Source organism: Monodon monoceros, unplaced genomic scaffold, assembly GCF_005190385.1.
Source record: "Monodon monoceros isolate NGI ecotype Baffin Bay Population unplaced genomic scaffold, NGI_Narwhal_1 Super_Scaffold_6, whole genome shotgun sequence".
Lineage (NCBI taxonomy): Eukaryota > Metazoa > Chordata > Mammalia > Artiodactyla > Monodontidae > Monodon > Monodon monoceros.
In genome coordinates, this window is record NW_021703783.1 from 89,907,124 (window position 1) to 89,919,233 (window position 12,110).

The 12,110-nt window shown below is 58.9% G+C and overlaps 1 protein-coding gene across 6 annotated transcripts in view; it reads right to left on the reverse strand.

Annotated features, from left to right (window-relative positions):
* Positions 1-2,382: 2,382 nt before the first annotated feature.
* The window catches only part of TMPRSS6 (transmembrane serine protease 6), a 36,712-nt gene continuing 26,984 nt past the window's right edge, over positions 2,383-12,110 (reverse strand). For 5 of the 6 annotated variants that reach the window (XM_029205172.1, XM_029205170.1, XM_029205169.1 and 2 more), the window contains 8 exons: positions 10,089-10,234; positions 9,599-9,697; positions 8,527-8,640; positions 7,110-7,226; positions 6,612-6,780; positions 4,978-5,249; positions 3,161-3,297; positions 2,383-2,668 (listed from right to left, as the gene is read on the reverse strand). In XM_029205172.1, coding sequence (XP_029061005.1) covers positions 2,510-2,668; positions 3,161-3,297; positions 4,978-5,249; positions 6,612-6,780; positions 7,110-7,226; positions 8,527-8,640; positions 9,599-9,697; positions 10,089-10,234 — 1,213 coding nt within the window. In that variant the 3' untranslated portion in view covers positions 2,383-2,509. The remainder of the gene's footprint in view (positions 2,669-3,160; positions 3,298-4,977; positions 5,250-6,611; positions 6,781-7,109; positions 7,227-8,526; positions 8,641-9,598; positions 9,698-10,088; positions 10,235-12,110) is intronic. The other variant, XR_003791086.1, reaches the window with a different exon arrangement.

Below are 12,110 nucleotides of genomic sequence, written 5' to 3' on the forward strand. Positions count from 1 at the left end.
GCCTCCCCAGCCCGCTCAGCAGGCTGGGGGGACCTCACCACTCTCCCTGGGGCCACTCGGCTCTCTGAAGTTGACCTCGCTTTTTGTGTCCAGCTTTGCTTGCAAAAGAGTCACCAGGAGCCTTGTTAAAAGGACAGATTACCCCCTACCCCCTAATTCCTACTAATTAAGGCTGGGGTGAGGCCATGAATTTGCACTTTAGCAAAGCACCCTCCAGCAGTGTTCTGCTCCCCCTCTGAGATCCCTGAGAGGCCACCCGGGGTAGTCCTGCCCCCACCCCAAAGGTGTCCCCCCATAGCGTCTGCGCCATCTCCACAGGCAGGACCCAGCGGGTGGAGGGCTCTCCACACGTGGATGCGATGGCTGTTCCCTGTCTACCTTTGAAAACCCTCTCGACACTAGGCCCCCTCCAAGGCTCCCCCGCTTCCTTCTCCTCCCAGCTAGGCTCCAAGAAAGACTTGTCCGCCCTTGACACCCCCGTTCCTCACCTCCACCAGGGCCCGGCCCTGTACGCCTCCCTGACCACTCCCACTCAGGCCACAGCCCTGGCTGCTAAGACTCCATACCCCTCAGTTCCCCTCAGCCTCCTACTCCGGACCCGCACGTCTGCAGTCTGTGTCTCCCCCACCTCCTCCGTCTTCCCCGGACCACCTTCCTTGCAGGGCAGCTCTAAAATCCCTCCTTCAAACCTCTCTCAAGCTCCGCCTGCCTCCTGGACATCTCCCTCCCAGAAGCATCCCAAGTTCGTGACACCTTCCCAGAGCTTTTCCCTCCCCAGGTGCCCTGGGTGGGAGTGGTCCTGGGTGACTCCTCCCTCACGTCACCCCATCCACTGGGGCACCTGGAGGACAGTAAGGGTCCTTCAACCCTATGTCCATCCCCCTTGCCCTGCTCGGTCCAGGCCCCATCCTCTTCTCCCTGGAATTCCGCAGTGGCCTCCTTACCGGCCTCCCTGCCTCCCACTTCCTCCAGACTGGTGCCGGTGGTGGTTCTAAACTGGGAATCCATACTGTGTCAGTCACTTCCCTGCTCTAGAGCCTTCCACGGCTCCCCAGAGCGCCCAGGGTCAATTCATAGCTCTACTCCAAGCTCTTTGCCATCTAATTTCAGTTTGCCCCTCCCCATGCATTCCTTATTAGCCCTACCGCCCACCCCACCACCACCCCTGCCAACCTCTGTTCCAACTAAAAACAACTTACTGTTCCCTAACAGGCCACTGACTTTGGGGACTGTTGCCTTTGCACATGCTGTTCCCCTGCCTGGAATGCTCTTCCCCACCTTGGCCACATTTGAACCCCAAGTCTCCTCCAGGCAGCCTTCCCGAGTTGCAGGCTACCCCAAAGCCCCTTCACCCTGGATCAGCATCCCCACCCCTCCCGAGATGAGGAGCCAAGTTCTGTGCAGCTCTGTGACCCCAGTGCGGCCCTTGGCACGTGGTAGGAGCCTGTGAGCTGCTCACTGAATAAATGACTCAGAATGCAGAGGCAGTGCCGTGCCAGAGGGGAAGTGGTAGCCTGGGAATCGGGAGATGGGGCTTCCGCTCCAGGCTCCACTCCTGACCCCTCCCTGGTGCGATCATGAGACTCTCTGCCCCTCAGCTTCCTTCCAAGCTTCCAGAAGGAGCGCATCACTTGTCCCAGCCCTCACTCTGACCTGAGGGGCACCAAACCATTGCCTTCCTGGGGTTGCTCCCAGGACCTAGGCAGCTGCCCTGGAGGCCACCGCTGCCCCCACTGACCGCCCCCACCCCTTGGTCTCCTGGACGCTTAGCCAACAGGCTGAGCAGATAACAGGGGCTGCTCAGTCAAAGGCATGAGATTGGTGCCCGGGGCCCCATTCAATCCCCAGAACAGGACCTCGGGTCAGACAGCTTTATTCCACAGGGCAGCTGAGCTCACCTCCAGGTGAGAGTGGGCAGTGAAGGCCCGAGGAACAGGTAGGCGTGGGAGGACCCTGGACCTGGGGCTCCCCACCCTTTGGCCTGCAGTGGCGGCTGGCCCACTTGGCTGTCTCTAGGGCTCTGAGGGCCCTTCCTGCGGAGGCACCTTCCTCCCCCGCCCCTCAAGTTAGGCCAAGGGCTTCAAAGGCTGGAATCTGCTGTCTGGAGAGGATGCTGGCCCAGCAGCTTGTGCGCTGGGGCGGGGGCAGGCGGGGGGCCCGGCAGCCACACGACTGCTGCTCGACCCTTGCCCACCAAAGTCAGCAGCGGAGGAAGGGGAAGGAGGAGAGAGAATCAGGAGGGGACAGGCTGGACGTGAACCCCCCCAGCCGGGCCTGGTGACCATCCCAGGCCCTCAGGGGAAGTCTCGACCACCAGCTGATGGCCCTTCTCCCTCCTTGTGTCCTCACTGGGGCAGATGTCAGGCAACAGGTTGCGGGAGAGGAGAGACACCACCTCCTGTCCCCACGGGGCCCTGCCACCGGCAGAATACTTGCTCCCCTGCCTGGTGGGCGCCCTGGGCTCTCTGAGTCCAAGAGGTGGGGGCCCTTGCTCTGCGGGGGCAACTTCTCAAGTCAGCACCTGCTGGATCCAGCCAATCACACCTGTGATGCGGGTGTAGACGCCAAAGTAGTTGGGCCGGCCACAGCCCAGACCCCAGCTGACCAGCCCCGCCAGGAACCAGCGGCCACTGGGCTCCTTGCACACCAGCGGGCCGCCCGAGTCACCCTGTAAGAGGGGAAGAGACAGGGCCACGTCAGGGTAGAGACATCCCCTTCCAGGCAAGGGTCCCGACTGCTGGGTATGTTCTGAGTGACACGTCCCCTTTGGAAGCCTCTGATAGATGGAGGCGGCCCAAACCAGCTCAGCCTGGTCTCCAGCAGGGCCTGGCTTTCGCGGAAGCGTGGATGTGTGTCCCCACGCCCTGCCCAGCCCCGCCTGCCTTCTGTGGGCTCTAGTCCTCTCTGCTGCCTCACTTGGGCAAAGCGCCTCGCGGAGGGCAAGGAGCAGAGCTGGGCTTGGGCCTCAGCCCTGCCCCCCTGGGGTCTCTTCTGATCTGGGGCCTGCAACCTGGAGCAAGTCTCTCAACCTCCCGAGCCTCAGTTTCCTCATCCATAAGGTGGGGACAGCCAAGCCCACCTTGCCGTGAGGCTGCAGCAGGCCCTGGGTGACATGAGCAGCGCCCTCTTTCCCCGATCTGGCCCATCCCGCAGGAGTCACCTGGCAGGCATCCTTCTTGCCCCTGCGGTAGCCGGCGCACAGCATGCGGGGGGTCACCTGGTAGCGGTAGGCCTCGCTGCACAAGTCCTGCGGGATCAGCTGCACGTCCACCTTCTGCAGGCCGTTGCTGGTGGGGCCTGCCCGGCGGGGTCGGGGGCAGAGGCGAGAAGATCTGAGGTGCCCGGGGCCCCCACTCTTCCCGTGGCTCTTCCTCTTGCATCTCAGGAGCCCCCTTCCTCGCTCCTGCTCTGCCCACCCTCCCATCCCCGCCCTCCACGTCTCCATCACTCTGTTCTGGCTCCTCATCCAAGAAGCTCATGGTGACAGACCCCACCCCGACCCTGCCCAGGGCCTATCTGGACTAGGGTCCTCCTTAGGTCCTCCCCCCACCACCCCTCCTGCTTGAGGCTTCTTGGCTGCCTCCCCTCTGCTCTGTGACAGCCCTGGGAGATTTTTCCAGAACACACATCTCACCCCTTCACTCCCCCCTAAAACTCGTCGGCGTCTCCCCACTGTCCAGCCAGCACTTCTCCCGAGGAGCTTCAATCAACACTGTGCCTAGTTCCACCCGGAGATCCGGTCTGTTCGGCTGGGCTGGGCCCAGACATCTGTGCTTTTTCTCAAAGCCCTGATGCTTCGAGCAGGTCAGGAGGAGGACTCCTGGCTCCGGATCCGCACCCAGATCCACCGGCTCCCCTCTGGTGCTGGGTGTTCTCAGGGCTCCCTGGGTTGCCACCTGTGCTCTTATCAGAAATGCCTTTCCCCTTCGCTGGGACACTGCTGACCTATCCTCCAAGCCTGAGCTCAGCCCACCCTTCCTCTGGGCTGCCACTGCCCCCCGTACCTCCCCATCCGTGTCAGCTCCCCAAAGCATGTTTCCTGTTTGTCTTTATATTCCCTTTGTCCAACTCGATGCCTGGCATATAGCAGGTGCTCATAAATGTGTCATTGAATGAATGAATGAGGAAGTGGACCAACCCTTGTTTTACACTACTCTCTATCATCCTCTTGGACATGTCACTTTTCACCTGAGCCTCAGTTTCTCCGTCTTTAAATTACCCCTCAGTCCTGCCCACCTCCAGATTGTAAAGCACAGCACACATTTTTAAAGCCACCACTGCGAAGGGTGCAGGGCGTGGCTGTAGTTATGTACAGAACTGAGAGCTGGCCTCTAGGGATGGCCAGCTCCGGTCAGTGTAGGAGGGAAGGGGAGAAACTCATGTTTCTGAGAGGCAGCATCCAAACAGCAGGGGCTCTGGGGTCAGATAGTCCTGGGTTCTAGTCTCTGCTCCAACCCTCTCTGGCTGTGTGACTTTGAGTCACAGCTAAATGTCTCTGAGCTTCCGTTTCCCCATCCTTAAGATGGGGTCCGTGATAACCAATAGCTAGGGTTATTGGATGGATTAAATGAAATCATGTTCCCCTAAAATCTAACCTCCATGTGGTAAGTGTTAATAATTAAGAGCCTCCCCCCAACACAGACACATACACCCCCACCCCCCGCTGTCCAAGGAGCAGAGGGTTGGAGCTTGCCCACGGGCTGTGGGGTCCCTGGCCTGCCCCATCACTCCACACTTATCCCCTAGGATATCCTTCCATGACCTTGGTTCTCCTTAAATGCCCTTCTGGCAGGAAGGGAAGGGGAGAGGCCCACGGCCATAGTTAAAGGTTTTTTTCCATGAAATCCAGCCCAATTTAATCCCAGGACTAGCGGGCCTCTGGAGGGGAGCCCCAGAGCCCCCTGCCAGTTCACCTCCAGGCTCAGAAGCTGCATGAGGGGGACCCATCCCATCTCCCCTGCCCGCAGTCCAGCTCACCACCCTCGCGCAGGGCACCCCAGCCCGTGATCCAGCAGTGCAGGCCCGGCTCGAAGAAGTGGGAGCGCGCGGGCAGGCAGACGGGGCGCACGGAGGCCGAGCGCACCACGGGGTGGTCGAGCTGCAGCAGGGCCACGTCATAGTCGTGGCTGTCCTCCTCATGGTACGGGTGCAGGAGCAGGCGGCTCACCTTGAAGGACACCTCACCCGGCCAGCGAGCGCTCTGCCACACTTTGCCCAGGAACACGGTCCACAGCGCCGGGGACGCCATGCTGAGGGCAGAGAGGGGGACTCGCTCAGCGGCCGCCTCCCCGATCCCATCCCAGATCCCTAGGGTAGCCAGCTTCCCCCCCGGGACACCAGCCTCCAACCCATCCCCGCCCTGCTCTGGAAGGCCAGGCAGCTGGTGGTACGGTGTTCAGTGTTGGCCCTGGAGCCCTCCTGCCTGGGTTCCAGCTCCAGCGTCATCCCTCCCGAGGTGTGTGTGCACCTCTCTAGGCCTCAGTCACCCCATCTGCAAAATGGGAATAGCATCATCTACTCATATGTTCCTGAGGGAATTCAATAAGACTGTGTATGTAAAAAAATTAGCACAGTGCCAGGCATTGGCAGATCATTCTCTCCTTTTTTTCTGTGCACTTTATAGATGGGGCAGCTGGGAACGCCCTGAAACTTGCTGGTCCTCAGGAGGAGGGGGAGGGAGTTGAGTGTGGAGGAATTGGCAGAGACTGGGCTGTGCAGACCCCTGGAGGCCGGGTCAGCATCCAGGTCTTTCTCTACCTTGTGGGCAGTGGGGAGCCAGGGATGAAGTGAAAGAAGCTGGGTAGTCAGACCGCACCCAGAAGGGCACCCGGGCACCTGGGCAGAGGATGCAAAAGGGAACTGGGCTCTGGGCTGCCGGGGTGATCCAGGGGTAATGGTGGCAGCGTGGACAGCCAGTGGCTGAAGATTCTCCAGACCACTGAGAGGGCTTGCTGCCTCGCTGAGTGTGAGGGGAGGGGGTGCCCTGGTGGCTCCAGGCCTTTGGCAAGGACTGTGTAGACCCAGGACAGAGGAGAAGGTGTGGGGACAGAGTCCAGAACTGGCCGTGCTGGGGGGCGGGTCTGGGACACCAGACATCAGGCTAGGGGTGGAGAGTGGGTGCTGTCAGCCCACCACGGAGATGAGGAAGATGTCTGTGGGGCAGGGTGAGATGTCCCTTCTTGTGGGCTTCTCTGCCCCACCTCTCCCGCCCCAGGTCACAGACAGGCTTGCCTGGAGGAGGGGGTTTATGGCCTATGACCAGGTCAGGCAGTTCTGTTTTCTGCTGTCCCCCAGTGTCTAGCACAGCCCCTGGCACATAGTAGGAGCACAACGAATATCGTTGAATGGATGAATGAGTAAATAAATGAATCACTGACCCAGCTGAAAGCAAGATACCAAAAGTAGAGCACAGAGAGGTCAAGCAGCCTCTCCAGGGGCACAGAGCGTGCTCGCGGTGGAGCCAGGGCTGAACCCAAGTGTCGGAACAGCCAGTCTGAGGGGCTTCCCACCGCCCTCCCCTCTGTCTGCTTAGGTTTCAGACACACCGTACCCCGTTACAACCTTCCCTACCCCACCTCTCGCGGCCCACATCCCCGTGCCGTCCCCCTCACCTGTCCTCCTGGAAGCAGTGGGCAGCTGTGATGACCCAGCGGTCAGCGATGAGGGCCCCCCCACAGATGTGTCGGCCCCGAACCTGGAGGCTGGCCTGCCAGGGCCACTCACCCTCCGAGGACTCGACCCCGCCCACGATGCGGCCCGAGGGGCCCTGGAGGCCACAGTCTAGGGGTGGAGGAGGGGCAGGGATGGACAGAGGGCGAGCGGCCGCAGAGAAACAGACACAGAGAAAAAGAGAAGGGGGAGGCATGAAGGGCGAGCAGAGGAACGACACGAAGGGGACAGGGAAAGAGAATGAAGGGGCGAGGGAGGGAGAGAGGCGGGCAGGACCCACACCAGGGAGCAGAGGCCGGGTAGAAAGAGACAGATGGACAGACGATGAGCTCTCCCTCCAGCTCCGCAGGGGGTGTACCTCCCTCGCTCCCACGCTGGACGGCCCAGCAGGTGGAGGGGCATGCTGCCCAGCCCAGCCTGTCGGAGCCCCCAGGGCTCACCACAGTACTGCTCGTCCGAGCCGTCCTTGCAGTCGGGGTGCCCGTCGCACTGTGGGTTGGGCTTCTTCACACAACTGCGGTCCTCACACTGGAAAGTGAAAGTCCCGCAAGGCACCCCTGGAATAGAGGGGGTGGGGGCAGGGCTTAGAGGGTGGGTCCCTGAGCCCAAAGGAGCCTCCAAAACAAGGCCAGGGAAGACAGAGCCTGGAAGAGGCCAGGAGGCGACCGGGGAGGGGTCTCTTGACCCCACTAAAGGGTTCCCTGAGGCTCCTTTAAGGTCCCCTAAAGGCCATGTCCCCTCCGCACCCCACACGCTGGTCTGTTAAGAGAAGGCAGTGTCTCCCCTCTCAGACGGGGCTCCTGACCGTAAGATTATGCCTCCCTCCAGGTATGGTACCTGAAGGCAGACCCGTGCCTCCACTTTCAGCCCAGTGAGGCTCCCAAGAGCGCGGCTCTGCCTCTCGCATCAGACTGAGCTCCCCTCCCAGCCTGGCAGCCCTCCGGGCCCTGCCCCACCCAGCCACACAGCTGCACCTCACTGCCTTCACCGTGAACAGCTTCCTCCTCCACAGTCTTCGCCTGCTCTCCTTTCCTTCGCTACTTAAATTTTACCTCTCTTCAAGGCCCAATTCAAAGCCTGCCTCTTCCAGGAAGCTTTCTCAGCCTGATCTCCTCATCCTCCAGTCTTCATATGTCATATACTGGACATGATGTCCAGAAGGTCTGGGCCAGAGAGAGTCACCCATCATTTTTTTTATTTTTTTCTACTATCAGATAATCCCCAGAGGGCAGGGACCACTTTGGTGTCTTTTATTCCCATTTCTCAACTCTGCCTCGCATATCACTGGGTAGTCTGTGAGTGAAGGTTGGCTGGGCAGATGGATGGATGGATGGATGGACGAATGGATAAAACACTGGAGACTCAGGAGACTGGGCAGACCAACAAATGGGTGACTTGATGGTCTGGTAAGAAGACTGACAAGCAGTTATTTGGATGGATAAATGAGTGGATGTAAGGACCAACGGACAAACCCGTAGTTAGAGAGATCCATGGATGCATGGATGGAGGATGGAGCAGCGGACGTACGCAGAGGCAGTTGGGTAAACCAGTAAGTGAGTAGATTGTTGGCTTAGTGGATAGGGAGATAGGTGGTTGGACAGGCCGATGGATGAGTGAGTGAGTGGATGTATGAATCAATGGACAGACAAGATGGTTGGGGAGACCAGAAGATGGATGGATGGATGGATGGATGGACGGACGGACGGACGGCCATATAGGCATACTTATAAATGGGTTGGGAAGCATTCGGACAAGAGGGCAGAAAGCTTTGAGGAAGAAGCATGCAGAAGGGCTGGGCTATCTGGCTGAGCCCATTCTTCGGTTTCCCTCTAGATACCTGGTCGTACCCCACCCTACCTTCCTGGCACAGCTCTTCATCACTCCCATTGAGACAGTCAGGCTGCCGGTCACAGACCCTGGACAGTGAGATGCATGTGCTGTCCTCTTGGCACTGGAATGTGGCTCTGCAAACTGTATGAGGACACAGGGAGGGGACAGGTGGGAGGAAGCCAGAGGCACCAGGCTGGGACTTTGCACTGCCTGTGACTGTGCATTGTACCGCACGTCATGATCACAAATCTCTTTCTCAGCTACTTTACGCCTGAGTGTCACAGCAACCCTGTGAGATACTCCATTTCATCGGTGGAAACAGAAATGAAGTGACTTTTCCAAGGTCACCTGGCTGAGCCAGAACTTGACGCCAGATGTTCTGGTTCCAAATAGGAGGCACCTTCACGAGCAGGATCAGAGGATCGGCGCAGAGGCAGGCACACCTCCCTTCCCTCCTGCTTCTCTCCCCACATATGTAAAACTTTGATGGGATGCAGGTGGTCTGGGGAGATCAGACTGGAACAGGCTGTACTGATGGTGACTCTGGGAGCCAGAAGCCAGGATTCAGAGGCAGAGGTATTGATCCGAGGGAGCCCTGGCCCGGGGGCCATCAGGACCCTGAGCCCCTTCTGCCAGGGCTGGGCAGTGGTGAGCACAACCTCAGGAAGAGTTGGCAGCTCCAGTCTGAACCCCTGCAGTGGAGGACCCCACTCAGAGGAGGCAGATAAAGGATCCTCTCCTTGGACAACCTGGGTCTGCTGGGCTCTTCTTGATAGCCTTCCCCCTTCTGGTCCTACCCGCCCTCACCTGCTCTGTTCCTTCTTGGACGGCTGTCCTGGCAGAAGGCTGGGGGTGATGGCCTGGTGGGGAGAAGCCCTGAGCTGGGAGTCAGGACACCTGGGTCCCAGCTTGTCCCTGTCACTGCCCCACTGGGTGGCCCTCACTCTGCTTCCACCGTGCCACCTCAGCACCGCGAGGGAGCCCTACTTCCTGGATGCTGCTAATGGGAGCTGCCTGTGGGGGGCAGGTTTCGAAAGGGTGGGCTCAGCCCAGCACAGAGGTGAGGAGAGAGGAGCGACGGGGTGGGCGGGCAGCTCACCACAGTTTCTCTCATCCAGGCCGTTGGGGCAGTCTTTGACCCCGTCGCAGGCAGGCACACAGAGTCCATTCACAGAGCAGAGGAACTCTCCAGGGCAGGCTGGACAGGGAAGGAGCCATTAGGACACACGTCAGCATGAAAACACGTGCAGACACGAGGAACCCGTGTGCTCACGTGTGTACCCACACGCCTGTGTACACGGTCCATGTGGACATACATGTCCGGGCACATGCACACAGCACACACTCGGGTAGGTATGAGTGTATATACCTCATGAACACGTATGACTGCCTTGCACACGTGAGCACACACAAAGCTGCATATGTTCGTGCACACATGTGTGCGCACACACACACACACACACACACACACACACACACACACTCCTTTTGACCAGCCTCTTGGCGCTTCCAGGGACAGCTCAGAGGCAGAGAGAAGCCGCGGGGGCTTAGGGGGTCCCCGCCCCAATCCCCAGCCTGCCCACACTCACGATCTGACTGGTTGTACAAGCCGTAGTGCACCTGCACGCCGGGCCCGGTGAGGGAGATCTGGGACGTGAAGTTGATGGTGATGCCAGCAGTGGCCACCACAGGGATCCTCTCGGCGTAGGGCTGCAGGGTGCGCAGGCCACACAGCCTGGGGGTGACCAGAGACAGACTCAGGGCCACACGGTCTGGTCCAAGGTAAGGGACAGCCTGGGTCCCCGTGTACAGACAGGGCAAGGACAGGGCAGTCGGAAAGGAAGGGGGAGCCACAACCCCAGCCCACCCCCACCTCCTCTGTCTTGATTTCTCCCTTGGGTGGCCACTCACCCCCAGAGTCATCTAGAAAGCAGCCTGGCTATGTCACTCCCCTGCTCAAAAACCTTCAATGGCTCCCCATTGCCTGCAGGATAAAAGTTAACGTCTGGACTCTAGTTCCAGTCACCTAGGAGCTGTAAGAGTCTAGCAAGTCAGAGTCCCTCTCTGAGCCTCACTTTCCTCCCTTGTAAAACAAGGGAAATTATCATGTCTGTTGACCTGACATCTGACAAAAGTCTCCAATGTGTCAGTGGAAGCAACAGTCCTTGACTGGTCTACACTCCATAGACTGGAAGGGACGTTCCTCCTGCGCTCGGTGTGGGGTGAGAAGGCAGCCTCGCTCCCCATTCAGGCCTTTCCCTCCCACTGAGAAGCCTCCACAGCCCTGGTGGCTTCCCTGTGACCCTCTGGGCATGAGGGAGGCACCAGTCCCGCTCCCACGATCAGCAGTGCCATGCTGATGGGCAGCACCTTCTCCGTGAGTGGCCACACTCGGGTGGGACCACCCCCCAGCTGTGGGAGCACACTCACATCCCTGTCGGACACCCCGTCCCCATCGATCATGCTCTCGTTCCCACAGAGCAGGTGGAATTCCCCGCAGAGAGCAGGTAAGAATCCTCCCGACTCCAGGGTGAGGGGCACGGCACTCATCCCACACGGTGCCTGGTCACACCTGGCCTTACAGAGCAAGAGGCCATGCTTTCATGGAGCAGGCGCAGCCACGCCCCCCAAGCAGCGGGACCCTCCTCAGAGAGCAGCCTGGGGTTCCCTGCCTTCCCAGGCGGGACACCCTCAACAGAACAGATGGGTTGGCCCCATCAACTCCTAGGAATGCCTCCCACAGGGAAGGGAGTATCCTCACAGAGCAAACAGGAATGCCTTTACAGGTGAGGGAAACACCCAGAACACGGGTGGGAAGGTCTGCAGACAGAGGTGAAAATGCCCCCAGCAGAGAAGGTAGGAGGAAGTCAAGAGAGCAAGTGGGAGTGCCCCAAAGCATGATGGGAACATCCCACAGCAGATGCAGCAGCCCACAGAGCCAGAGGCCAGAGGCTTCCTCAGAACTTCCAGAACACGGCAAGCATTTAATAGTTCAGTAATAGTTGGAGGCCCCGTTGCATGGGGATTTTGAGGTCCTCACAGCAACTCCACCCTGTGAGGAGGGATTGTTCTCATCCCGCTCTCCAGATAAGGCTCAGGAAGGGAAGTGCTGAGGTGGAAGAGAAGCCACCCTCCTCAGGACCCAGGAGGCCCCACCCAGCCTGCACTGTGGGGAGGTGCACCCTGACCGTCACTGCCACATGAGCTCTAGGGGCTGAGCCCTCACGTTCCCCATGACTCCCCTCAGACCTGGCCTAAGGTTTAGTTTCCCCATATACTGTTTGCCTGCAGTGATATTCTTGCCCCCATACCAATAAAGAGTTCTCAAAGTATGGTCTGGGGACCACTTGGGGTCCAGAGTAAAAATTATTTTTATAATAATTCTCAGGTATCATTTTCCTTTTTCACTCTCTTCTCACACAAGGTAGAGTGGAATTTTCCAGAGCCTATGTGACGTGTAACCCATTGAATGCGGAAGCAGGTGTGGGGATTCATTTATGGTCTACTAACCCAATTATTAAAGAAAGTTGCAAACATGTAAAACGGTGATATTACTCCTCGCCAAATGTTTTTATTTTGGGAAATATAATTAATTTTTCATAAAATATGTC